The sequence below is a fragment of the Porites lutea genome, chromosome 6 (assembly GCF_958299795.1).
Source record: "Porites lutea chromosome 6, jaPorLute2.1, whole genome shotgun sequence".
Taxonomy (NCBI): Eukaryota; Metazoa; Cnidaria; class Anthozoa; order Scleractinia; family Poritidae; genus Porites; species Porites lutea.
The window spans coordinates 31,397,675-31,422,737 of record NC_133206.1 but is presented as its reverse complement, the minus strand read 5'-3'; the positions used below and the strand labels follow the sequence as shown (position 1 = coordinate 31,422,737).

General features: G+C 40.7%; 3 protein-coding genes across 3 annotated transcripts; all 3 read right to left on the bottom strand.

The window, feature by feature from the left end:
- Positions 1 to 449: 449 nt before the first annotated feature.
- LOC140942174 (pyroglutamylated RF-amide peptide receptor-like) lies at positions 450 to 4,002 on the bottom strand. Its single transcript, XM_073391140.1, has 4 exons — positions 3,875 to 4,002; positions 3,033 to 3,303; positions 1,986 to 2,243; positions 450 to 854 (listed from the first exon to the last, which is right to left on the bottom strand). Exons 1-4 carry the CDS (start codon positions 4,000 to 4,002, stop codon positions 450 to 452), a joined length of 1,062 nt encoding a protein of 353 aa, XP_073247241.1.
- A 4,032-nt stretch (positions 4,003 to 8,034) lies between these two features.
- Positions 8,035 to 13,038, bottom strand: LOC140942173 (pyroglutamylated RF-amide peptide receptor-like). The gene is made up of 4 exons (XM_073391139.1): positions 12,911 to 13,038; positions 12,006 to 12,276; positions 10,766 to 11,023; positions 8,035 to 8,439 (listed from the first exon to the last, which is right to left on the bottom strand). The coding sequence occupies exons 1-4, from the start codon at positions 13,036 to 13,038 to the stop codon at positions 8,035 to 8,037; spliced, it is 1,062 nt and encodes a 353-aa protein (XP_073247240.1).
- A 9,737-nt stretch (positions 13,039 to 22,775) lies between these two features.
- On the bottom strand, positions 22,776 to 24,853 carry LOC140941509 (S-phase kinase-associated protein 2-like). The gene has a single exon (XM_073390518.1). The coding sequence runs from the start codon at positions 24,810 to 24,812 to the stop codon at positions 23,478 to 23,480; it is 1,335 nt and encodes a 444-aa protein (XP_073246619.1). The 5' UTR covers positions 24,813 to 24,853; the 3' UTR covers positions 22,776 to 23,477.
- Between the last annotated feature and the right edge of the window lie 210 nt (positions 24,854 to 25,063).

Sequence of the window (25,063 nt, the reverse complement as noted above, 5' to 3'; positions counted from 1 at the left end):
ACACGGCGGGGACTGGAACCTGCTAACTGAAACAGCGAAACAAACTTCCCCGGAAAATCGAGTTGTCAGACGCTTTCAAGACAAAAATAAGTGGCTGCCCTGTGCGGGCAGCAACAATCAAGCAGCTATTTATAATTAACTGGCAAAGGCCAAATTTTTACTGACATTTACCTTCCTCCCCCTCTCCAACTACGTGCACCTTTATGTAATTCAAGTCCAAACTCTTTTTAAGCCACAATCTTTTCATTTGGGTTCAAAACCTGTAGTATAGAAAGCTTTATCTTGTAAGCATCCTTTAAGAGGACGGCCCAAACATCAAAAACTTTTTAAAAGAAATATCTAGGTTGAAGGGTTTAACAGGGTCTGCTTGAATCATAGCAGGCAGTCCTGAAATTTTAAGGTGGCTCCTACTTGTTCTTTATAGGCTGATATTACGCTTCTACCCTTAATTAGATGGCTATACATTCTGCACTCAGTGCCCGGGCATTGGAAATTTTGTTTTCCGGAATCCTGATAACTGCTGCCAAATAAGGTGAGTGAGTGAAGGCCTCAGCTTGACATCCCACTCTAACGTCCGTTAATTGCAGTTTTCGGGTCACACTGCAAGGGCAGCTGACAGCTGACTTGATCTTGGCCCTGAATTTCTGGTTAACTAAAGCATATACAATTGGGTTAATAGCCGAGTTGAACAAGATCAACGTGCTAGTGGCGATATATGACATATCACTGCTGGCATAGTGAGAGGAAAAGGAGGTTAGGATCCAGCTTATAGCGTCAGCAAGCCAGCATACTCCAAAGATGACACTAACAGTGATAACCATCAAGGTGACTCGCTTTCGTACCCTCAGCACGCCCTGTGGAAGAATAGGTAAAAGAGTGGTGAATTCAAGCACCTGTATTGTTCGCTGTATACAGGGTCGGGAAGGGTACCCTCGGGATCCCGAATTTGAGCGAAACATAATGCGGGATTCGGGAAAACGCAAAATTTATGTTGTTGACGGGATTTGGACGCCTCCCTGGAAGCGGGATTCACCTTTTCCGGAGAGATTTTCTACAGGTGGACCCATCCCGGTGTCCCTGCAACCGCGCGGTCAGGTCATTTAGCCTCACGGGACGGCTTATGACTTTTACACGACCGGGTAAGGATAGGGTCGACATAACCGAAAAATTGAGGTTGTTAACCAAAAAATCCGGTTGGAAAGTAAGCGCAACATGCCTTTTTGAGTTGCATCGGAAAATTTACGGGAACAACGGCCATCTGTGAAAGTAGTCCTGTTTTTCCGGATGGAATATTCCAAGCAGAAATTCGAGTACCATCCGTTGAAACCCATCTTTGATACCAGTTCCAGGCTTTCGCGACCGTTTTTACGTAAAGGAACTGATTTGTGAAAATGGTTAACACGATTCCGGAACGAAATTTACCAGTCCTGGATTTTGCGTACCATTCACCCAAACCGTGAACCAACCGGTTTTCCCATGCGATGGAGTACGATGTTTTTCACAAACAAAACGTTTTACATGAGCGCCGCTCCGACAAGTCGGAAAGTAAGGACCTTACGAAACTACGATGGCGACGGCAACAGGAACGTCAAAAAAGCAATAGGTTTAATGAGCAAAATAGCAACTCTGCACGTGCATCACGCTTTTTTGTACATTTCTTTGCCGTCCCTCCATAACTAGGACGTGAAATGACCAAATTTTAAGTTTACTTGGGAACGGGAACGGCAAGGCGATAAATTCTACCATCTCTGTCAGAACTCGGGCGCGGTCCCTTCTCTTCAGCTCCAACCAAAATTCTCTTCTTTTAAGTAACTGGGCCCCTTGAAATAATCGCGAAAAAAAGCAAAAGGGTGCGAAGTCTATTTTCAGTGAGGTTTTCATGGAGGTCACCTTTGTCGGATCGTTAAGTCCCTATTTTCGCGCTGCAACGGTCCTTCGAGTAAAAACGGTACCGGCTCAAGGTGCAGAAGAATTTTTGTTCAAACCTGTTGTAGAGAGATCTCTCTTCCATCATGCACTGCTCGTTTGAACCACAAAGTGTACGCGACACGTGAATATAACGTAATCATGAAAGAAACAGGTAAAACTGCCGTGAACAGAGACCAAATCACAGAATAGGCCTTCTCCATCCACTCTTGAGGGTGAACGTCAATGCAATCACCTTCTTTCTCGTCATAAACACCAAACATTAAGGTTGGAATGTTTAAAATCACTCCAAAGATCCAAGAGCAAGTTACGGTCAACTAAAAAAGGAAAACAAAAACAAAAACAAACAAAAAAATAAAACAGTCAAAGGGACACAGTCAGCTGATGCACATGCGCATTGGATACTATTTTTTAGCTAACGGATACGCGAAAGGACATGCTTGAGTTATAAACAGAAAGTGAGAAGAAAATCTGGAATATATTTTACAAATATTTGTAAGTTGTCTCCATCGATTTTCCAAATATCTATAACGATGATTTGCTCTGAAATGTTATTGCTTCATTTCTCTTATTATTTTGGTAAACGAAGGCGATTTCTCCAGCCTGGCGCCTCCACGTTTCCCACCTCTTCTTTTCATGCTTCTATGGATACTGTGTTTAACCATTTCAATGGTATGAGAAAAAGTTTGTTCAAAAAGAGGTAATCAGTAAAACATAGAGGATCGAATGAAACGCTAGGCAAGATTGAAGCGGATTTCTAGATGTATCCGACGCGTACATTTGATTTCGGGTTGAGGTAACCGCTTTCCAAATTCACTGGGAAAAGTAGTTTCTCCAACTTAAATTCCCTTCTTTTAAGTAACTGGGAAACTTGGGATAATCGCGAAATGGCTTAAAAGGATGTGGAGTATTTTTTTCAGCGAGGTTTTCATTGACGTCGCCGTCGTAGTTTCGTAGTTTAGTTTCGTCCCTGTACGTATTGCCCGTGCTTTTTTTCGCAGACCTCGGAGGCATGCGTAACCGCCAAGAGGGAGACTACATCTAGGCATCCCGTGCTTCTTGCCCTTTTACGCTACTACCAGACGTACGACATTCGCTAAACGCACCTTCATTTTGCGATCAGTAAGCTTTCCTATGTTCTCATAGGGATGCACCACTGCATAGTAACGTTCAGCTGCTATGGCAGACAATGTGGCAACCGAAGCAACAGCTCCGATGTAAGCTATGGTGCCCCCCGTCACCAATCGGCATAATATCTTGCCAGACTCTCCATCTGGGTGAGCAGAGGAGCTGAGAAAAATGAATTGTGGTAGAAAGAACGTGGCAGCAGTCATGTCGGCAACAGCTAAGTTCATGAGAAGGAAATTAATTGAAGTTCTGGGGGAAATAAGTGAAATAAATGCGATCAGCAGGAGAAAGATAAAGACATTATTCGTGAAAGATATTTGTCGACTCGGTCACAAATGTTCCTTTTTTTCTCTCTGTGTGGTACCCGATAAGTGTCGCTGAAACAGCTTTAAACTGCAGTTTAAACAGGGTAAAACCCTGTTCCCAGGGTTCTCTCCTTCTCGTCGTAGGAGAGAAGCCTGGGAACGAGGTTGAACAGGGTATATACTTTTACTATTGACAGGATGTCTTTGAGAACGAAGGCCCTTGAACAGTGCAGGGTCAACTTTGGCAGACCGCGCAGTCTACATTTACCGTACCAACGTGGTACCAACGCTTTTTACAAATCTAATCCTACCATGTTAATTTAAAAAATACTTAATTCGGTAAGCGAAATGAAACGAATAAGGGTCATAAAAAATAGTCGCTGAGTCTCAGGGTAGCAAAATCAGAATGGTTTTTGCCAGTTTCAGTTGAAGGCCTCAGGGGCACCCCCCTACCAAATCAGTGGTCACAGTGGTTTCACGAAGAAAGCTGTTTGCAGATCTTAAGGCACACATACCTCATGTCTTGGTTCTTTATTATAACTGCGCACACCAGCGAGTTCCCGCCGATGTTCAAGATGACAAAAAAGCACTGAAACGTTGTTATGGCGATCTGTGATGCTTTAGAACCCGTGAAAACATACATAGCTTTCGAAGTTAGGTCGATTCCCACTTAACAGTTTTGTTAAGTTCAAATGATTCTTTTCGATCGAAAGGTCCCCAGCCTTGGCAATCCCATCCCTTCTGGACAGCGTTGAATCTTCCGGACTTTTCTAAGTGAAGACGAAAAGGAACTGGTAGCCTGCTTCGACTCTTCCCTTGGTGACAAACTTTTTTTGCTACTGTCTGTTAAAGCGAAAAAACCGCTGCTCACCCAGTAACAGCTAGATGAAAGTTTTATTTTGCGTTATTTTCTTTAAAATAATTATCAAATGTTTTCTTTTAAAAATCCCCTGCGGATTTGTTTATTTTGTTTCAACAGGGAATCTTAAATTGTTATCTTTCATGTTGTTGGCGTCTGTTTTCCTTACTGGTTTCATGCCAAATAGAGTCAGAATCCCATGAAGTGAAAGAAATTGTAATATAGCCACATTTCTTTGAAATTTAAGTAAGATTTTTATAGCATTTTACTTTTAAACGCAACAAAGACTAATATGTCAGTAACTTCCTCACTTATTTATCTTTAATTTTCCAATCTTTGTCCCGGGGGGTACTCAACAAAGTTTTATACGGGGAGTGTCGGCCCTCAGGTCCAACCCCTTACCCTTTTAGTACCATTTTTGACAGATAATGTACCCCTTTCGTATTCCACCCATTGACAAATGGTACCCCCTTTACGTACCTTTGTAGTTTAGATTACTGCATTCCTTACAACTGCTGTAAATGCAATGTCTTTTGATCATGGATAAATCATCAAACCAGGAAATTTTCTCCACTTTTTCACAGCCATGAAAACCTTCCGTTGGTTCTTTTAGTTCCTCAGTCAATCTGTCATTTTGGTCTGCCAAGTATGCTTACCAAAATGACAGATTTTCCTACCCTTTCATATACCCGTTTCGATTCCGTATAAGCCATTTTACGGATTACCCCCCTCCCCAACCCGGGACCCTTGTTGACGCATATACAAAGCGACAGAGAAGTGACGTACCTAAACAGATAAACCACAGATTTAGGAAAGGATATCTGAAGGATATCCTTGTTTTATATTACCTTGGATTGTCTTGCCGGCTGCCTTTGTAAGAATACCTTAATGAAGGTGTCCCCGATTAGTAGCCTACGTGGAGCCAGCTAGAAGATATGACACGTCAATTAACTGCAGTAGTTTAGTTCAGTTCAAGTAGATTCATAAGCAGCCCAGCGGATTATCAAAACGATTCCAGTTGACCGAAATTACAGAATTGGCCGGCGCAGATGCACTGGAGCCATGCACCTGTTTTCGATCGTCAAGCACCCCCTGTCACCTTTTTTTCGCGAAATACCGCAGGAGAGTCGCCAACACCAGATTACATGCCGCTAATTTTTAAAAATACTCTTTTTATTCAAGCTTAAACAGCCAAAAACTTTTCGTGTAATAATATTGATTAAACAAAAACAGCATGTAAACATGTCATTGCGCCCATTATATTGGGTTCAAGACAAATTTGACGCACTCTTTCACACTTTTTTCTGTGAAAACACAGACATTAATTAAAAGTGGAAAATCAATCACGCAGGTTCGGTTTAATTACGAGTGAGCAGTTACCTTTGACAGCCATATTTAACAATTATATTGAATTTGGTATGATGTGAATAACTACGCAGATCGAAGAGAATGTTATCCACTGACCCCGTCCTCGAAGACTTTTTATTGGCACAGTTTCAGGATATAAACAGGTTCTTTTTTTCCTGTAGATATATGTACTCCTCATAAAGTAGATAACATCTATCGAACAACATGTTTAGCGTTTTCTTCCATTATCTGTTACCTTCCGTTATCAGTTTTAGTCAGAAATTCAGCTATTTCGCTATTTCTTAGTTCTCGCGTGTAAATAAACAGCTAGGCGGCTGCGCCTGGAAACGAGGTTGACCGATGTATGTTGTCTAAGCAGCCTCGTTTCCAGTCAAATATACAATCAAATCAATGTTTGCATCTTCCAAATTTGGTCAACGCCAGCTGGTTATGAAGAATTAGCCGGGGGATTTTAGCCAGTCAGAAAGGTAGGTGCTCAGCCTTTGATATGGAAATCATTTTTCATTGTCATGCAAATAAAACTCATTTTCACAAGAAAGGTTGTGTACCTAGCCTCATTTTGAAAGTGAGGGTTTTTGGAACTCGGAAGTGGCCTATTGCACAAGGATGTTGCCTCCTGACCTGCATAACGAGCTCTGAGTTTATCACGAACACGAAGCTAGTGTTTCATTTTAATGATCGGCTTTTTTCAGCAGTTGCAACGGGGACAGGACACGCGACGCCTTCTGGGTCACCTGTACGTCATTTTGTCTTTTTTTCGACTAAGGCAAAACGTAATTTTTGATTGAGCTATGCCACAAGCGTCACAGGCAGCCGTTTGAAGATTTGGATACCCACCCAGATTCCTCAAGCGCTCTTTAGAAGATATTTTCAAAACATCAGAACTCTCTTATTACGTTTGGTTTAAATATTGCGCCCTCTGATGAAAAGAGTAAAGCCTATGATAAGAAAAGAACAATTCTGCGTACAATAAAATTTGATACACTGTTTATTATTTAACAAAACTACCTAAGATACTTAATTAATTAAAACCTTAACTTATCACATGGAGTGTAAGACGTAGGGCCGGTTACTGCAATTTTCCAGTACAGTTACATGCAGTTACACTGTCAATACTACCTGGTAAATGCCAATTGTCTTTACACTTATATTACGATCTGGCAAATATCCATTGTTTTGACAGACTATTAATACTGTCGAGTGACTGTCCTCTGGCTTAAAAATTATATTGATGCTGTCGGGTGAATACCCACTGTCCTTGCAACATTAAAACTGCAGGGCAGAATGCATGCCCACTGTCTTTACAATATTAATACTGTCGGTTGAATGCCCTCTGTCTTAACGATATCGGTACTGTTGGGTGAAAGCCCTCTGTGACTGTCGAGTGAATGTCCACTGTCTTTACAATATTATTAATACTTGTTGGGTGTCAATGCCCACCACCGTCCTTACAGCATCAACACTGCCAAATGAATGCCTACTGTCTTTGAAATGTTAATACCACTGCCGGGTAAATGCCACTGTCGCAAGAACATTGATACTGTCGGTTGAATCATGCCCACTGTCTTTACAATATCAATACTACTGGGTGAATCAGCCATTGTCTTAACAACATTAATACTGCCTGGTAAATGCTCTTTGTGTTGTCGGGTGAATGCCCTGTCTTAACAATATCGATACTGTTGGGTGAATGCCCTCTGTCTTAGCAATAATGCCCAATAGAAAGGTTTTCTGTTAAAAATGATTCTGCTGAGTTGATTGTCTAGGCCGTTTTGAAACAAATTGTCTCCTCGTGACAAAATTTCATCGATTGTGTTCGTGGTCCACAGCGATAAACAGCCGATTACTGTTTGGGCTCATGGAACGAAAGGCATCCTGGGTGTCAATGGGTTAAAGCGTGTTGAGAAAGAATCATAGACTTTCACTTTGTTAGCGCTCAAAGTTTGGCCGCCATTTTACTTGACTTTACGCGGCGGGTACCGGAACTTGCTAACTGAAACAGCGAAACAAACTTCCCCGGAAAATCGAGTTGTCAGACGCTTTCAAGACAAAAATAAGTGGCTGCCCTGTGCGAGCAGCAACAATCAAGCAGCTATTTATAATTAACTGGCAAAGACCAAATTTTTACTGACATTTACCTTCCTCCCCCTCTCCAACTACGTGCACCTTTATGTAATTCAAGTCCAAACTCTTTTTAAGCCACAATCTTTTCATATTGGTTTAAAACGTGTAGTATAGGAAGCTTTATCTTGTAACCATCTTTAGGAGGACGGCCCAAACATCAAAAACTTTTTAAAAGAAATATCTAGGTTGAAGGGTTTAACAGGGTCTGCTTGAATCATAGCAGGCAGTCCTGAAATTTTAAGGTGGCTCCTATTTGATATAATAAATTCAATTTGTGAAAAGGTTCATCTTCTTTATAGGCTGATATTACGCTTCTACCATTAATTAGATGGCTATACATTCTGCACTCAGTGCCCGGGCATTGGAAATTTTGTTTTCCGGAATCCTGATAACTGCTGCCAAATAAGGCGAGTGTTCGAATGCCTCAGCATTACATCCTACTCGAACGTCCGTTAATTGCAGTTTTCGGGTCACACTGCAAGGGCAGCTGACAGCTGACTTGATCTTGGCCCTGAATTTCTGATTAACTAAAGCATATACAATTGGGTTAATAGCCGAGTTGAACAAGATCAACGTGCTAGTGGCGATATATGACATATCACTGCTGGCATAGTGAGAGGAAAAGGAGGTTAGGATCCAGCTTATAGCGTCAGCAAGCCAGCATACTCCAAAGATGACACTAACAGTGATAACCATCAAGGTGACCCGCTTTCGTACCCTCAGCAGGCCCTGTGGAAGAACAGGTAAAAGAGTGGTGAATTCAAGCACCTGTATTGTTCGCTGTATACAGGGTCGGGAAGGGTACCCTCGGGATCCCGAATTTGAGCGAAACATAATGCGGGATTCGGGAAAACGCAAAATTTATGTTGTTGACGGGATTTGGACGCCTCCCTGGAAGCGGGATTCACCAAAATTAGGCTTTTCCGGAGAGATTTTCTACAGGTGGACTCATCCCCGTGTCCCAGCAACCGCGCGGTCAGGTCATTTGGCCTCACGGGATGGCTTATGACTTTTACACGACCGGGCAAGGATAGGATCGACAAAACCAAAAAATTGAGGTTGTTAACCAAAAAATCCGGTTGGAAAGTAAGCGCAACATGCCTTTTTGAGTTGCATCGGAAAATTTACGGGAACAACGGCCATCTGTGAAAGTAGTCCTGTTTTTCCGGATGGAATATTCCAAGCAGTAATTCGAGTACCACTCGTTGAAACCAGGGCGGATAAAGGTTGGGCGGTGAAACGAGCGCTCCGCTCTTCATTTAATTTGTGATGCGGAGTAGGATTGGCACGAGCGCTCTTTCCGCGCTTCCGGTGCGCTTGAAGGCCGGCGAAATTTTCCTTTTTGCAAACCGGAAATCCTTTTTTATTTCTGTAATTTCAGGCTACAATGTTAAATAGATAAATTCGTTTTATAACAATATCAATAAACAGTTTGATATGTTTGTGTCTGTACGTCTATAAGTCAAACTTGTTGGTCGTATAATGCCAAAATTTGAGTTTAATTTGAAAGTGTTGAATACCTCCTCCTTCCACTAAAGATCACCTAATCGTCTTTCGCCGTTTCGTTTACAAAAGCTTAACACTTCTTAACCTCAATTTTTACATATGTTAAAGGGGGATAAATTTTGTATAACATAACAAAAAATTAGATTGATATATGTTGATATAGTGGCGTTGTACTTCTTCAAACTTTGCTTCTCGGGTGCAACGCGCCATGGCGATTCGCGCAATGCGTTGCAAATCCGGCAACCGCATGTAAACAAAATTTATTGAGGTTAGTTGTATGGTTTTTTCTCAGTTTTCCTCTCTAAAACAAAACAAGATAAACAGTAAAAACTGAGGGGAAACTAATTTTGAAGTTTCGAAGAAACAGAAAGACGTATGAGATGTTTTTTTCAAATTTAAAAAGAAGGATGATGGTGATTGAAATTAGCATAATTTCACCTTGCACGAGCTGCACGCATTTATAAAATACACGTCATCTAGCTATGAAACACGATCTGCTGTCTTTTAGTTTTGCCATGGATGACATGGATGAGCTTTTCCTACGTGTTTCAGACAGTATTTAGTTGTTTTTGTTTTGAAATAACATCGAGATTGGCGGGTAGCAGAACGAAAATATAATTCAGTGGTAGAGTCATGGAAGTAATAAAAGAAACCCTTTGAAAGAGATGTATGTTTGTCTACTCCAACTAAACCTCCCGCAAAAAAATAGCAACATTTGCCTCTCGGAGACAGCGTACCAGGACAAAGGAACGAGGAAGAAGTGCCAGAAAACAAATCAAGCCGCCATAATACAGTGACAGCGGCAGTGTCTAATGTACAAACCACATCACAAGCCCTGACCGAAGTCGAAAACAAGCGACATTCCTAAGCAGAGTCCCAGTCCACTGCATCACACCTTTTTGCTCGGACGCGCTCGTTTCACCGCCCAACCTTTATCCGCCCTGGTTGAAACCCATCTTTGATACCAGTTCCAGGCTTTCGCGACCGTTTTTCGGTAAAAGGAACTGGATTTTGCGTACTATTCACCCAAACCGTGAACCTACCGGTTTTCCCATGCGATGGAGTACGATGTTTTTCACAAACAAAACGTTTTAAATGAGCGCCGCTCCGACAAGTCGGAAAGTAAGGACCTTACGGAACTACGACGGCTACGGCAAAAAAAAAAGGGTTTAATGAGCAAAAAAACAACTCTGCACGTGCATCACGCTTTTTTGTACATTTCTTTGCCGTCCCTCCATAAATAGGACGTGAAATGACCAAATTTTAATTTTACTTGGGAACGGGAACGGCAAGGCGATAAATTCTACCATCTCTGTCAGAACTCGGGCGCGGTCCCTTCTCTTCAGCTTTAACCAAAATTCTCTTCTTTTAAGTAACTGGGCCCCTTGAAATAATCGCGAAAAAAAGCGAAAGGATGCGAAGTCTATTTTCAGTGACGTTTTCATGGAAGTCATCGTTGTCGGATCGTAAAGTCCCTATTTTCGCGCTGCAACGGTCCTTCGAGTAAAAACGGTACCGGCTCAAGGTGCAGAAGAATGTTTGTTCAAACCTGTTGTAGAGAGATCTCTCTTCCATCATGCACTGCACGTTTGAACCACAAAGTGTACGCGACACGTGAATATAACGTAATCATGAAAGAAACAGGTAAAATTGCCGTGAACAGAGACCAAATCACAGAATAGGCCTTCTCCATCCACTCTTGAGGGTGAACGTCAATGCAATCACCTTCGTTCTTGTCATAAACACCAAACATTAAGGTTGGACTGTTTATAATCACTCCAAAGATCCAAGAGCAAGTTACAATCACCTAAAAAGGAAAAAACAAAAACAAAAACAGTTAAAGGGACACAGTCAGCTGATGCACATGCGCATTAGATACCATTTTTTAGCTGAGACTCGCGAAGGGACATACGTGAGTTATAAACAGAAAGTGAGAAGCCCATCCGGAATATCTAAATAAACTGTATGGAGTTGAAATAATTACAAGTCAAAATCGTGCTTATAGATCACATGTGTTCATATTAGAGCACTCATATAGCATTGAGAACTCACCGATGGACTTGTTCAGGGAAAGCCAAATATAAACTTTACCCGCCGACAAATGATGAAAATATAATACAAAAACAACTCTGAAAAACATCTTGCCAACTTACCTCAACCCGAGGTAAAGCCATTTATTATAAAGCCAAACATCCACGAATACTTCCGAATTCGAAGAATCAGTAGATCGAAGTAGAACCGTTTCCCTAAACTCTTCCGTCTCCTCCCGTTAGTAGGGACCTTACGAAACTACGACGGCCACAGCAATGGCAACGTCAAAAAACAATAGGTTTAGTAAGCAAAACAACAGCTCTGTAAGTGCATCACCCTTTTTGTTCTTTTCTTTGACGCGCATCCCTGCCCGACTACGACGTGAAATAACAAAATTTTAAGTTTTCTTGAGAACAGAAACGGCAAGGTGATGAATTCTACCATCTTTGTCTGAACTCGCGCGAGTGCGGTCCCCTTTCTTCAGCTCCAACTTAAATTCCCTTCTTTTAAATAACTGGGCGACTTGGGATAATCGCGAAATGGCTTGAAAGGATGCGGAGTTTTTTTCTCAGCGAGGTTTTCATTGACGTCGCTGTCGTAGTTTCGTAGTTTAGTTTCGTCCCTGTACGTAGTGCCCGTGCTTTTTTTCGCAGACCTCGGAGGCATGCGTAACCGCCAAGTGGGAGACTACATCTAGGCATCCCGCGCTTCTTGCCCTTTTTCGCTACTATCAGACGTACGACATTCGCTAAACGCACCTTCATTTTGCGATCAGTAAGCTTTCCTATGTTCTTAAGGGGATGCATCACTGCATAGTAACGTTCAGCTGCTATGGCAATCAATGTGACAACCGAAGCAACACCTCCAATGTAAGCTATGGTGCCCCCCGTCACCAATCGGCATAATATCGCGCCAGACTCTCCATCTGGGTGGGCAGAAGAGCTGAGAAAAATAAACTGCGGTAGAAAGAACGTGGCAGCGGTCATGTCGGCAACAGCTAAGTTCAGGAGAAGGAAGTTAATTGAAGTTCTGGGGAAAATAAGTGAAATAATTGCGATCAGCAGGAGGAAGATAAAGACATTATTCGTGAAAGATATTTGTCGACTCGGTTACAAATGCACTTTTTTGCTCTCTGTGTAGTACCCGTTGATCTGCCGATATGTCTCGCTGAAACAGCTTTAAACAGGGTTCAACCCTGTTCCGTGGGTTCTCTCCTACTCGTCTTAGGAGAGAACCCTGGGAACGAGGTTGAACAGGGTATATACTTTTACTATTGACAGGATGTCTTTGAGACTGAAGGCTTTTGAACAGTGCAGGGTCAACGCTGGCAGACTGTGCAGTCTACATATACCGTACCAACGGTACCAACTATTAATCTAATTCTACCATGTTAATTTTAAAAATACCAAGAGAGAATTCTCTCTTGAAAATACTTGATTCGGGTAAGCGAAATGAAATGAATAAGGGTCATAAAAAATAAAAAGTCTCTTGGTCTCAGGGTAGCAAAATAAATGGTTTTTGTTAGTTTCAGTTGAAGGCCTCAGCGGCACACCCCTACAAAACTGAACCCGTGTTCCTCTCTCGCCGGTAAGTTAAAGCTCTAAGTCAGTGCTCAAAATAGTTTTACGAAGAAAGCTGTTTGCAGGTCTCAAGGAACACATACCTCATGTCTTGGTTTTTCATTATAATTACGCACACCAGAGAATTTCCGGTGATGTTCAAGATGACCAAAAAGCACTGCATCGTTGTTATGGCGATCTGTGATGATTTAGAACCCGTGAAAACATACATAGCTTTCGAAGTTAGGTCGATTCCCTCTTAACAGTTTTGTCTCATCTGGTGAGGAAAGGTTCAGCCTGTTACAATTTGTTCAAATGATTCTTTTCGATCGAAAGGTCCTCAGCCTTGACAATCCCATTACTTCTTGGACAGCGCTGAGTCTTCCGGACTTTTCTAAGTCAATTAGACGAAAGGGAACTGCAGCATGGCTTTGACTTCCCTTCTGTTATAGACAAACTTTTTTTTCTGTTTTGTAACTCAAAAATCCCATTGGCTTACCTCATAACAGCTATAGCTGAAACTTTTTTTTAACTTGCTATTTTTCTTTGAAATTCTTTTTAATTATTTTCTTGTAAAACTACCCCTGCGGAGTTTTTTCATCTCGTTCCTCTTTTCCCCTTTATCTTTCGCGTTGTTTTCCTTTATAGGTTTTCATGACAACTATGGTACACCCCAGGAAGAACAGGAAACTGAAATCTTGCCCCGCTGCCTTGTTTTTTAAAAGTAAAATGCTTACGAGACAGCCAAGGCCAACTACTTAAGAAAAAACTCAAAATTACTATCTAGGACAGACGGTAAAAAATAGCCTAAATGAAAACATCCGCAGTTGCAAGGTGACAAGCCAGTGTAATAATAAATAAACATGAATTGATATCGAGAAAAGAAATACACTTATTCGGGTCCCGGTTATGGCCTTCCTCGCTTATCATCTTTAATTTACCTATCCTTGTCTCGGCGGTTACTTAACAAACTTTTATACGGGGAAAATCCGCCCCGAGGTCCAACCCCTTACCATTTTATATACCACTCTCGACTGAAAAGGTACCCCGTTCGTATACCCTTCATTGACAAATGGTACTCATTTGAATCCCTTTTAACTGTTGTAAATGTTCTGTCTTTCATAAAATTCTTCTGTTAGCCCTTTCAGGTTGTTTTACAGACAGAAATGACAGATTTTCGTTCCCTTTCATATACTTCAGCAAGTGAAATTCCTACCCTTTCAGGTACCCCCCGCCCTCCGCCTGAATCTTTGTTGATGCCACCAGGCGATACCGGCGAAGCGATACAGGAGTGTCGTGACCGAAGAAATGAAACACATATATCTGACAGTCTAAAAATTGAGATTCGGGGAAGGATATCCCTATTATATATCACTGTGGGTTATCTTACCCACTGCCCTAGTACAAAAGAATATTTAAAAGTTTTATTAAAATTGATATATTGACAACTGGAACTCTCTACTCAGTAATATTGTTGAGGCAGACAATGTTACCAACTTCAAGAAGCTTGTGTACTTACAAGCATTTAAGCGATAGATCGCATAATGCGTTGACTCTGTACATATCTTAGTGAATTTTATATCTAGTATTTAACATTATATATTTAGGGAGGGGGTCAGCTTTGTATGAGGTTCTTCTCTGTTGGCACCCTTTTTACACTTATCCTTCTTTTTGTCATTTGTTTTGTATTCCAATAAAGTTGTTTCATCAGTAGGTCGAGCATGAGAAGACTGAGCATCAATTATAAATAAAGAATGCCGTTATGACCTTAGTTTATAAGCAGCTCAGCGGAATATCAAAACGATTGCAGTTTACCCATATTTCAGAATTGGCTGCACACTGGAACAATGCAGCTGCTTACGTCGAGCGCTCCTTGTCACCTTTTGACGCGAAGTGAAGCACAGCAGGAGATTAGCCAACACCAGCTGACATGCCATTAATGTTTAGAAATACTTCTTTTCTTCAAGCAAAAAAACCTGAAACTTATTGTCTAGTAACCTTGATTTAACAGACAAAACATGTAAACATGTCACTGCACTATATCAGTTTCGAGACTGATTTGACGCACTCTTTCACACTTTTTTTGTATGAAAACCGACAGACATTAATTAAAGGTGGAAAATCGGTCAGGTTCGGTTCTATTACAGCTTAGCAGTTAACATGGAAAACTATATAAATCAATCATATATCCTGCTGAAGGAGGCGAGGTTGTAAATTATCTATTATGGGTAGAAATATTTTCTTTTTAACTGGAAATTTCGATGGATGAGAATTTTTCCATTTGTGCTCTACTTAGTATTCTATTTAGTCTATTTTTTTGTTTTCCTTTGTTTTAAAAATTCACTTTTTAATTAACTATATGGGTGATTTTTTATGCATTATCATTATCATAAAAATGAATAAATAAACAGTAAATAATAACCATAAGTTACCTTCTTCATTACTATATATCGATATATAACACAGAGGCTAATGGCGCCGAGCCAATGATGAAATCGTCCCATGTAAAGGAATTACTTGTCCCTAAAAGAAGCCTTTTAGTAGACTTAAAATTTATGGATAGGGAATCTGTTAGAGCATTTCACAACAATGTTTACCTCGTTTACCTGCAAGTCTGCTGTCTGCGTTTGTCGCACACCGGGTGACCGGGCGAGAGACGGAGACAGGGAAGATTTATAGATGCCAGCAGAAGCACATAACTTATATGCTTCTAATCGCAGTTACGTATTTAGTGCAACAACCGCGCCTAAATTTTGCTTCACATGTTACTATAGCTATCACGGGGAATAGGCCATTTGGCCTCTGTTTCAAAACGAGGGTAGGTGCTCAACCTTTGATATGGAAATCATTTTTCATTCTCATACAAATAAAACTCATTTTCACAAGAAAGGTTGTGCATCTAGCCTCATTTTGAAAGTGAGGGTTTTTGGAACTCGGAAGTGGCCTGTTGCACAAGGATGTTGCCTCCTGGCCTGCATAACGAGCTCTGAGTTTATCACGAACACGAAGCTAGTGTGTCATTTTAATGATCGACTTTTTTCGGCAGTTGCAACGGGGACGGGAAACTCGACGCCTTCTGGGCCACCGGTGCGTCATTTTGTCTTTTTTCGACTAAGACAAAACGTAATTTTTGATTGAGCTTTGCCACAAGCGTCACAAGCAGCCGTTTGAAGATTTGGATACTCATCCAGATTCCTCAAGGGCTCTTTAGAAGGTATTTTCAAAACATCATAACTCTCTTATTACGTTTGGTTTAAATATTGCGCGCTTCATGAAAAGAGTAAAGCCTATGATAAGAAAAGAAAAATTTTGCGTACAATAAAATTTGATGCACGTTGAGAACTGTTTATTATTTAACAAAACTACCTAAGATACTTAATTAAAACCTTAACTTATCACATGGAGTGTAAGACGTAGGGCCGGTTACTAAAATTTTCCAGTACAGTTACATACAGTTACACTGTCAATACTGCCTGGTAAATACCAATTGTCTTTACACTTATATTTCGATTTGGCAAGTACCCATTGTTTTGACAGACTAATAATACTGTCGAGTGAATGTCCTCTGGCTTAAAAATTATATTGATGCTGTCGGGTGAATACCCACTGTCCGCACAATATTAAAACATTAAAACTGCCGGGCAGAATGCATGCCCACTGTCTTTACAATATTAGAGACCTTTAGATTCGAGGGCGAGAACGACTACGAGTACGAGATTTGATTTGAAGTTTTTTCGCGTATTGTCAAAAAATAGATACCACGGAATTCTTCATTGTACTTTTTTTCACCAGAAAAGTTAGCACTGTTATCGTTATTGAAGGAGGTTGAGCTCTTTCCAGATTGCAAAATGGTAAAACTTCTAACATTTGATAACTTGTGTCCGCCACTACGACACTCTCGCTAAAACTCGTAGTAGAATGACGACGGCTACCACGTTTTCCCGCCAAAATAACGCTGCCCCATGCGCGAGCAATACTTGCTATTGAGAAAATCTCGTACTCGTAGTCGTTCTCGTCTTAGAATCTAAAGGTCTCTAATTAATACTGTCGGTTGAATGCCCTCTGTCTCAACGATATCGGTACTGTTGGGTGAAAGCCCTCTGTGACTGTCGAGTGAATGTCCACTCTCTTTACAATATTAAAACTGCCGGGCAGAATGCATGCCCACTGTCTTTACAATATTAATACTGTCAGTTGAATGCCCTCTGTCTTAACGATATCGGTACCGTTAGGTGAAAGCCCCCCTGTTTTAACAATATTGCGACTGTCGAGTGAATGTCCACTGTCTTTATAATAACAATACTCTTGGGCGAATCAGCCACTGTCTTAACAATATTAATACTGCCTGGTAAATGCCCTTTGTGTTGTTGGGTGAATGCCCTGTCTTAACAATGTCGATACTGTCGGGTAAATGCCCTCTGTCTTAGCAATATTAAAACTGCAATATTAATGCCCACTGTCCGGGTGAATGGCCATTGTCTTAACAATATTAATCAGTAATAGCGGATGAAAGCCCACTGTCTTTAAAATATTGATACTGTCGGGTGAATGCCCACTGTGTTAACATTTTTTAAAAAAATTTCCAGGTGAATACCCATTGTGTTACTCTCAATACGAAAATGCGGAAAGTCTTAACAGCCATTAGAAATCTTGCTTTCTAAGGTTACAGCTACGAACTGATCAATCAACTGCGGGGTGAAAGCCCATTGTCTTTACACTCAATAGAAAAATGAAAGTCTTATATTAAGAATCTTGCTTGCGTAAACTATTAGTAATCAAAATAGTGTCTTCTCACATCTGACCAAGCTCCGTTAGATTGCGTCAGTGCACTGAATCGGAAATGGCCCTGAAAATGTATCCAGTAAAACATATGTCAGATATGCTACAACTTTGATCCTATCCAAGGGGAAACAAGGCAATGAAGGGGGCATTTTTTAATTTGCAGTTTTAATATGTATTTTTTTTTCTGCATAAAAATACAGTATATCACTTAAAATTTTGGCCCGTCGATTGGAGGACAGCTTATTCCCGAAAGGGGAGGGAGGAGGCGCTTATTGGAATTAACGGGATATATATTACTCAGACGAGGAAGCATGACTTGATTAAAGCGATTGTAAATTGATGTTGGATGTAAACTGTAAAACAAAACCAAAGATCAGTAGATTTTATAAATTAAGGATTCTTTTTTATAATATTTTTCATTTAGATAATTTCAGACCTACTTTTAGTATTTTTATAATCAAACTTACTATGCCTTACCATCATCATAGTGTCCATAGTCATTGTTTTCGACAGCTATTCGCTCAGTCATCGAAAGGTCACGAAGCAGCGTAGCTTGATTCTGGTGTCGATTTGACCCTAACGGGGAAAACAAAACAACTTAGCGATCACCGTAAGATTTGAAAAAGTACTTAAAATACTTGACTAAGTTAAGTGTTTTAAAACTAAATGTAACTAAGTGAGGATTTTTTAACTGTCCACTTTGATGTAAAAGTTAAGTGCGTGTGTTTTATAAGGATGACACTGCTCTTAATTTATTAGCTTCGGTTGTCTTTGAGCTCCGTTCTAACCGAAAGAGACCTTTTCAGGGAACTCTCCAGTAGTGAGGCCTGTTGTCAGGTATTTCAGGCGTCGTGGCCGGTCAATTCTGCTAGTTAGTTCAGAATCAATCGCATAACTTATTTAGTCATTCTACAGCTGATTCTAGTCAGGCACCGTACATCATTAACGTTGTAATAAAACCTTGGCGATCGTTTCTAACATTTCTAGCCCCTTTTCTTTTGTATTAGTCCTGCTGACGTGGTTTTTATAGCCTGCGTGGCAGGCGTTCGAAAGGGAAGGGGAAGAAAATTAGGGCAGGCTACGGTTTTTAGGGCAAGCCTTTTCCGGTCCAATTTTTCAGCTAACAAGACTACCCCTCCCTGTCGTTCCCTTGTATCAGTTTCGCCCTCTAGAATAAAGAAAAAAGAATACAGAATACAGAATACCGAATTCAATTTATCGAAAGGCAAGCAAAGTCCAGTAACCGAGGCACTAGGTTGCTCGATTACGACTGGTCGTTTATTGTTCTTTTTACAGTTATCGTTAATAATTAACAAAAAGCTTTACTAGGGGTTTGTGCGCCAATTCAAGTCGCCACAAGGCTACAGCGAAGTAAACAGGAAGAATTAAGCTTCCTTTAGAAGGTGTGGTTCACTGAAGGACTTCCCTTTTCTGACAATGTTTACTTTAGGTAATTTTTCAGTGAGGGAAGTAGTTCCTGTTATCGGTTCCCCCGTCAATACTTTTAGTCTTTTGTATTGCCAAGAAACTATTAAAGTAAAATAATGTTCCTTACTCATGCTTTTGATCGATTCTTCAAAGCAAAACTGGTGCTAGAACCTTGGTCTGTCTTTACGAATTCGTACAAAGGATAAAAGTCACCAACAGAGTTCAGAGGCGTGCCCTTATCAGTAGATAACTCTAATCCTCTGTTTCTGCAAATCTGGTTAGTGGCGTCAATATTTCGGCTAAACAAAAGGGAGGTTGCCAGGGAAACGTAATTGCTATTATCTACGTTATTCTTCAGTACGATCAGGAGTGCTTACCATTTGTATAGAAAACCCGGAAATTCCGGGGAGAATTAAAACGGAACAGTTCATCCAGGTGGAAGTTTTCTGGAAAAGAAGTAATACCTTTCGAGATATTACCTTTTTCCCGTTTTTACCGAAACGACCGAAATTTTCTGTACCATTTGTTTGGATTACTAGTTCTAGGCTTCATGTCGTGAGAAAGCGAAAATTTTACCGGTATTTTGTAAATGATACAACTCAGTCCTGTTCCTGTTTTCGGTGACAAAAAAATAACATTACCATTTGACGCAAATTTTTCACTGAAATTTCCATACAAAAGGTAAGCGCTCCACATCTCAAATTCAACAGGGTCAAGATTACTTTCTTTTTAAATGTAGAATGAATTGTGCAAACTTAGCACAATGCGTCTATAATTAGAAGAACTACTAAAATAGCAATAATTTTCCTCACAACACAAGTTCCATTTCTTCCTTACTTTGGTTAAGACGTTGCAATCCTAATACAGGCCCTCGATTGCACCAATACTGCCAATACGATCCAAACAGCCACACGAACACATTGCAGCATACATTGTACGCTCCTGTCATCATAATTCTTAAGATTATCATCGCACGGCGAAGAAATTGCTGAAGGTGAAAAGCCCAAGACATGTCATTTACCCGAAATACAGACTTCAAGTAAAAGCGATTGTTGCTTTTTTTGGTTTTTGCTACTCTGAACCACAAAATCTCCTCAGCTCTCAATCGACCATTCAAGTAGATCGGTCACTGAAGAGACAGAAATAGCCGATTTGAAACCTTTAGACCTCAAACTGATTACACTTTCTCATGTTCCTAAGTTATCTGATCCGGCTACGACCCTCCCTCAATCCTTAACCCTGTTCACGACAACAACAATAGGCTTTATTTGCATGACTATAAAAAACTATTACAGTATCGCAAAAGCGCTAGCTACTTGAATTCAATTATTGATTCCTTTTTAATTTAATTATTTAAAATAACTTCAAATATAATAATTATTGCTTATTTTCAACCATCGGTAGGATTAATGATTCAAAAGACAAGTTTCTCCCTCAATTAAAAGCAAGATGATATAAATGAAATTAATTGGATGTTAATAAAATAGTCAGTAGAATTCATTAGATGTGATAATAAGGTCTCATGTGATTGTAGTCGTAGAAACGGTATTTTAGGTTCTAGTTTAGAGAAGAACATGTCTCTTATCGAAGATAAAACTTTGACAATCTAATAAAAAGTGAGTTTCATCCTCAATTCTGTTGCAATTTCAGAGACTTCTGACCTTTTATCACCTGGTATATTGTCGTATCTACCTGTCAAACGCTTTCCTAGAAGGGTTTTCCACTAGGGCTTTCCACAAGTTGCTCGAGATTTTCCGAAAAATTTCCCGTAATTTCTCAAAAAGTTGCTCAAAAAACAATCAAAAGTTGCTTTTTGTTACGAAAGTTGCTCAGACGTTGCTCGAAAACAAACAAAAACGATTTTTTGATCTGATGCTAAAACATGCAAACTGTACAGCAAAGTAACATTTCTAAGCATTTTTGTGCAATTTTAAGGCGTAACCAGCGTTGCTAAATAACTTTGTCCTCAGTTAAAACCAAAAAAGTAATGTCGATCGAGCCAATAAAATTGTTGAATGACCTTCTTCACTCAGTCAGTCGAGTGTGAACCTTTGTCCACCATTTTGAATCTTCTCTAAAAACCGTTGACCTAGCAGCCAGCTACTTTCATCTTGCACCCATGATCTACCCTAGCCGGGGGAGGGTTTGGCTCCTTCACAGGAAATTCATAATTTGTCTACTAAAACATTGTGAAGTATGGAAGAAAGACCAATTTAAAAACAAAAACTGCTCCGATATCTCAGAATTAGAAGATAACTTGAGAAATTGCTCAGAATACATAAAGTTGATCGAAATACGAAAAGTTGCAACAAAGGTGCCGAGCAACTTGTGGAAAGCCCTATAATCTTCACGAAATTTAACAAAATTCAGACAGTGGAAACTGCCACCAAATTGAGTAAAACATATAAATAACCGCTCAAAACGTGAAAAGGAGGTACAAATACACTGCAGTTGTGGTTCATCCAGCCCTAACACTGAAGACACAGCCCCCTTCAAACGCCCCCACTTTTTTCCGAAATATTGAGTTAAAAAATGAAATATTGGCTTGGATTGATTAATCCTATTGGGTACTCTTGTTGTGCTACTCCAATCACGCTGAAAATTCCAAAAATAAAGACAACGACATCAGATCCTAACAATATTCATACTTTATTGATAACTTTTACCCCTTTAAGTTCATTTGTTTGATGTAAGTTTTATTTCTCATACAAACTCTCTTTAGTAGTCGTATAGCGCTCGTGTGGCATTTCTATCATGATCAAGAATTAAAAAATTTATCTTCGCGACACAAAATCCGATTGCGCTGACTAAAACCTACAATCTTGGACAAAATAAATGGAAAACCTAGACCCCCCCCTCCCCCCCAAATCAAGGATGGGAAAATGGCGCGTTTTTACCCTTCGCGCGGCTTCATCCTTGATTTGGGGGGAATGGGGGTTTGCTGTTCCATTTTATTTTCTTGGACAAAATAAATGGAAAACCTAGACCCCCCCCCCCCTCCCCCCCAAATCAAGGATGGGAAAATGGCGCGTTTTTACCCTTCGCGCGGCTTCATCCTTGATTTGGGGGGGATGGGGGTTTGCTGTTCCTTTTTATTTTGTCCAAGATTGTAGCAACGCCCTTTTCCCGCTGCCATACTGGTTCAAGCCCATCTCTATTTACCCCTAAACACCCCCCTCTATTACGGTTCTGTAGTGAATCAGAAACTAATAATGAAACGATTTCCCAAGTCAAGTCGTCGGGTTTGATATTTGACCATAAAGGGGTCTCCGTTTAGTTAAAGGCAATCAATCAATCAATCGGTCAGTCAATCAATGAACGACGCATATGGGCCCTGGAGTCCACCCGGGTGCAGTGAATTCTCGCAGTGGGGTCGGGTGGGGTGGGATTTGTCCTTGCTTTCATAAGTATGTGCCACAAGAAAGAGTAAGGAGCCAAGTATCAGTGTAGTCTGGAACACGGTTTGGCTTAGTCATAATAGGGTATCAACCAAGCCACACCTAACATCAAGGACTTGATGGAAAAATCAAAATCTTGAGCCGCGTTTCCTATATTATTCCTTAGAGATAACAGAGTTTCTAGCTGAGTTTGTCGGGGATAGCAATGGCGGATCCAGGGGAGAGACCCTGGGAGCGGCCCTCCACCTTATTTTTGGACCAAACTGAGGCCCGAAGGGCCGAAAAAAATTTTTTTTTTTTAGACCGGGTCTTCCCCTTATTTCAAGGTCTGGATGACCGCAGCCCCTCGCCCCCCCCCACCCTCCGCCTTATCTGAATGTCTGGATCCGCCACTGGATAGAGCATGGATTTGGTGCCCATACTAGAAAAAAAAGGGTTGAAAAATAGAGTTTTCTAATACAGATCTAGCTTAAAGTACCTTTGAACCGGCGTTTATTCTTAACTAGTGTCAGCTAGATGGGCCGGGCTTTATATTTACTTTTACATTTAGAACTCCTTCTTTTGATTTTGGACCCAGTTTTTATTCAGAACCCGGCGTGAAAAAGACAATATGTGTGTGCGTGGAGGGGAGGGGGAGGGGGGGTGCTCAATAAGGTTTTATAGGGGGAGGCTCCGCCCCGAGTTCTAACCCCTTACCCTTTTAAATACCATTTTTGACAGAAAAGGTATCCCTTTCGTATACCTTCTACTGACAAATGGTACCCCTTTCGTATACCTTGCTTAGAAATTTACATCCCTTTTAATCTCTAATATTTGAATAAATCACAAACAAAAACGTTTTCTCGACTTTTTCACTGTCAAAAAATGCGCCTGTCAGCCCTTGGCCTTTCGGGACTTTTTACAAATCAAAATGACAGATTTTCCTACCCTTTCATATACTTGAGCTAGTAGAATCCCTACCCTTTCGTAAACCTGAAGCCCCGAAAAGGGTACCCCTTTCGGGCGGAGCTTCCTTGTATAGGCAATAATGAGGCTACACCCCCTCCCCCCGGGGCCCCACCCATCAAACGGGTGTCTCTAGGGAGCAGTTCAAACTGAAAAAGTTATAACTGCCACTAAAAACTTGTCTCTCTATTTTCATCCCGGTATCTGGCAGAGGAACGTTCACGTTTTTGTAACATTTCGTGTCAGTTTTTAAGCTAAGTGCACTGCAATTTGTTTTGTTTTTGCTCTTAACAAAAGAGCACAACATGTTAAGACCATCCACTGTAATATACCTTGAACAACCAAGACTAAACCATTTCAGGTTTTTGTTTGGTGTTCTCGATATACTGGCTGCCAGTTCAACAACAACATCGTCATCGAGTTCTTTGCATTTTCCAATTGCACGCAATCCTAAATATTCCAAGCTCTTGATATTTGTCACTTGAGGAAGGGCTAAGTTGAGCCCGCTTGGGGTGATAAGGGGACAGCACCCCAGCTCCAAATGTATCAGGCGAGAACTCTCCCACTTTATACTCTGTAATGTATTGTCGTCTATACCGATGCCGTCAAGCACAAGGGTCTTGAGATGCACACAAGACTGAAGGATATCTTGAACAAAGCTGCCCCCTAACGTATGGCATTTACGGACGCTGAGGACCTCTAGCTTCCTACAGCACGCGAACATAGCCACAGTGCTATCTTTGAGTAGCAGGCAATGGCTCAAATCCAAGAAACGCAAGTTTGTCATTGTTTCGATCGTTGATTTCAAGTTGTTGTCTTTAAACAGTGTATAAAGGAAAGCGTCACAGAGTCCGAGAGATTTGATATTACTGAGTCCTAAAGCTATAGCCTGATAGACTTGTGAATGGCCGTGTGAGAATCGAATGTCCAGTTCTTCAAGCTGCTTCGGGAAAACCCTTTTTTCTTGTAACTCATTCTGTTGTAGGGGTCTGGTTGTTGCGGTAAACTTTACACTTTTTAATTTCAATACTCGTAGCCCTTTACAAGAAGCAAGTCTTTGTAGGGTTTCATCAGACAGAGTAAAACCGCTCAGATCAAGGCTTCGGATTTTTGTTGAGAATCTTTTGACAAGCAACGATTGCATTGTTTCAGGATCAGTAAGACGCTTGGCGAAACGCCTCATATCAACGTCCTTCCACAAAACGCCATCAAATGATAATCTGTACCACCATCGACAGACACGCGAAGCTTGAAACAGGTCACCCAAGGAAAGAAAGCTGAATATCTTCAAGAGATCTTCATCGCCCAGGTTAAACACTGGCGCTCCTAGGGCAGAACTAGCATCCCTTTCAGTGACCTGTGCAGCAGATATTTTCTCATTTCTTACTACACCAACTGCATCTAGAGCCATGAAAAGTTTTTCAAGAACTCCTAGTGCCATGGCTGTTAGCATGGCGATGCTCAGCCACGCGATCTTTGACACAAATGCGTGTTTTTACCTGCAAAACAAAACCACTTTTATTATTTTTTTGCCCAGTCATTTCAGGTTTCCATACATGTTTACCGCATCGATAAAAAGATTATTTACACGTTTCCTGTCATATTTTATTTCAAATGTAAGGAGAAACGTGACAAATTAAAAGTATTCTTATAAAACGTGTTTCGCTAGAGATGTATTATACGAAAAAGTACACTTAAAAGTTT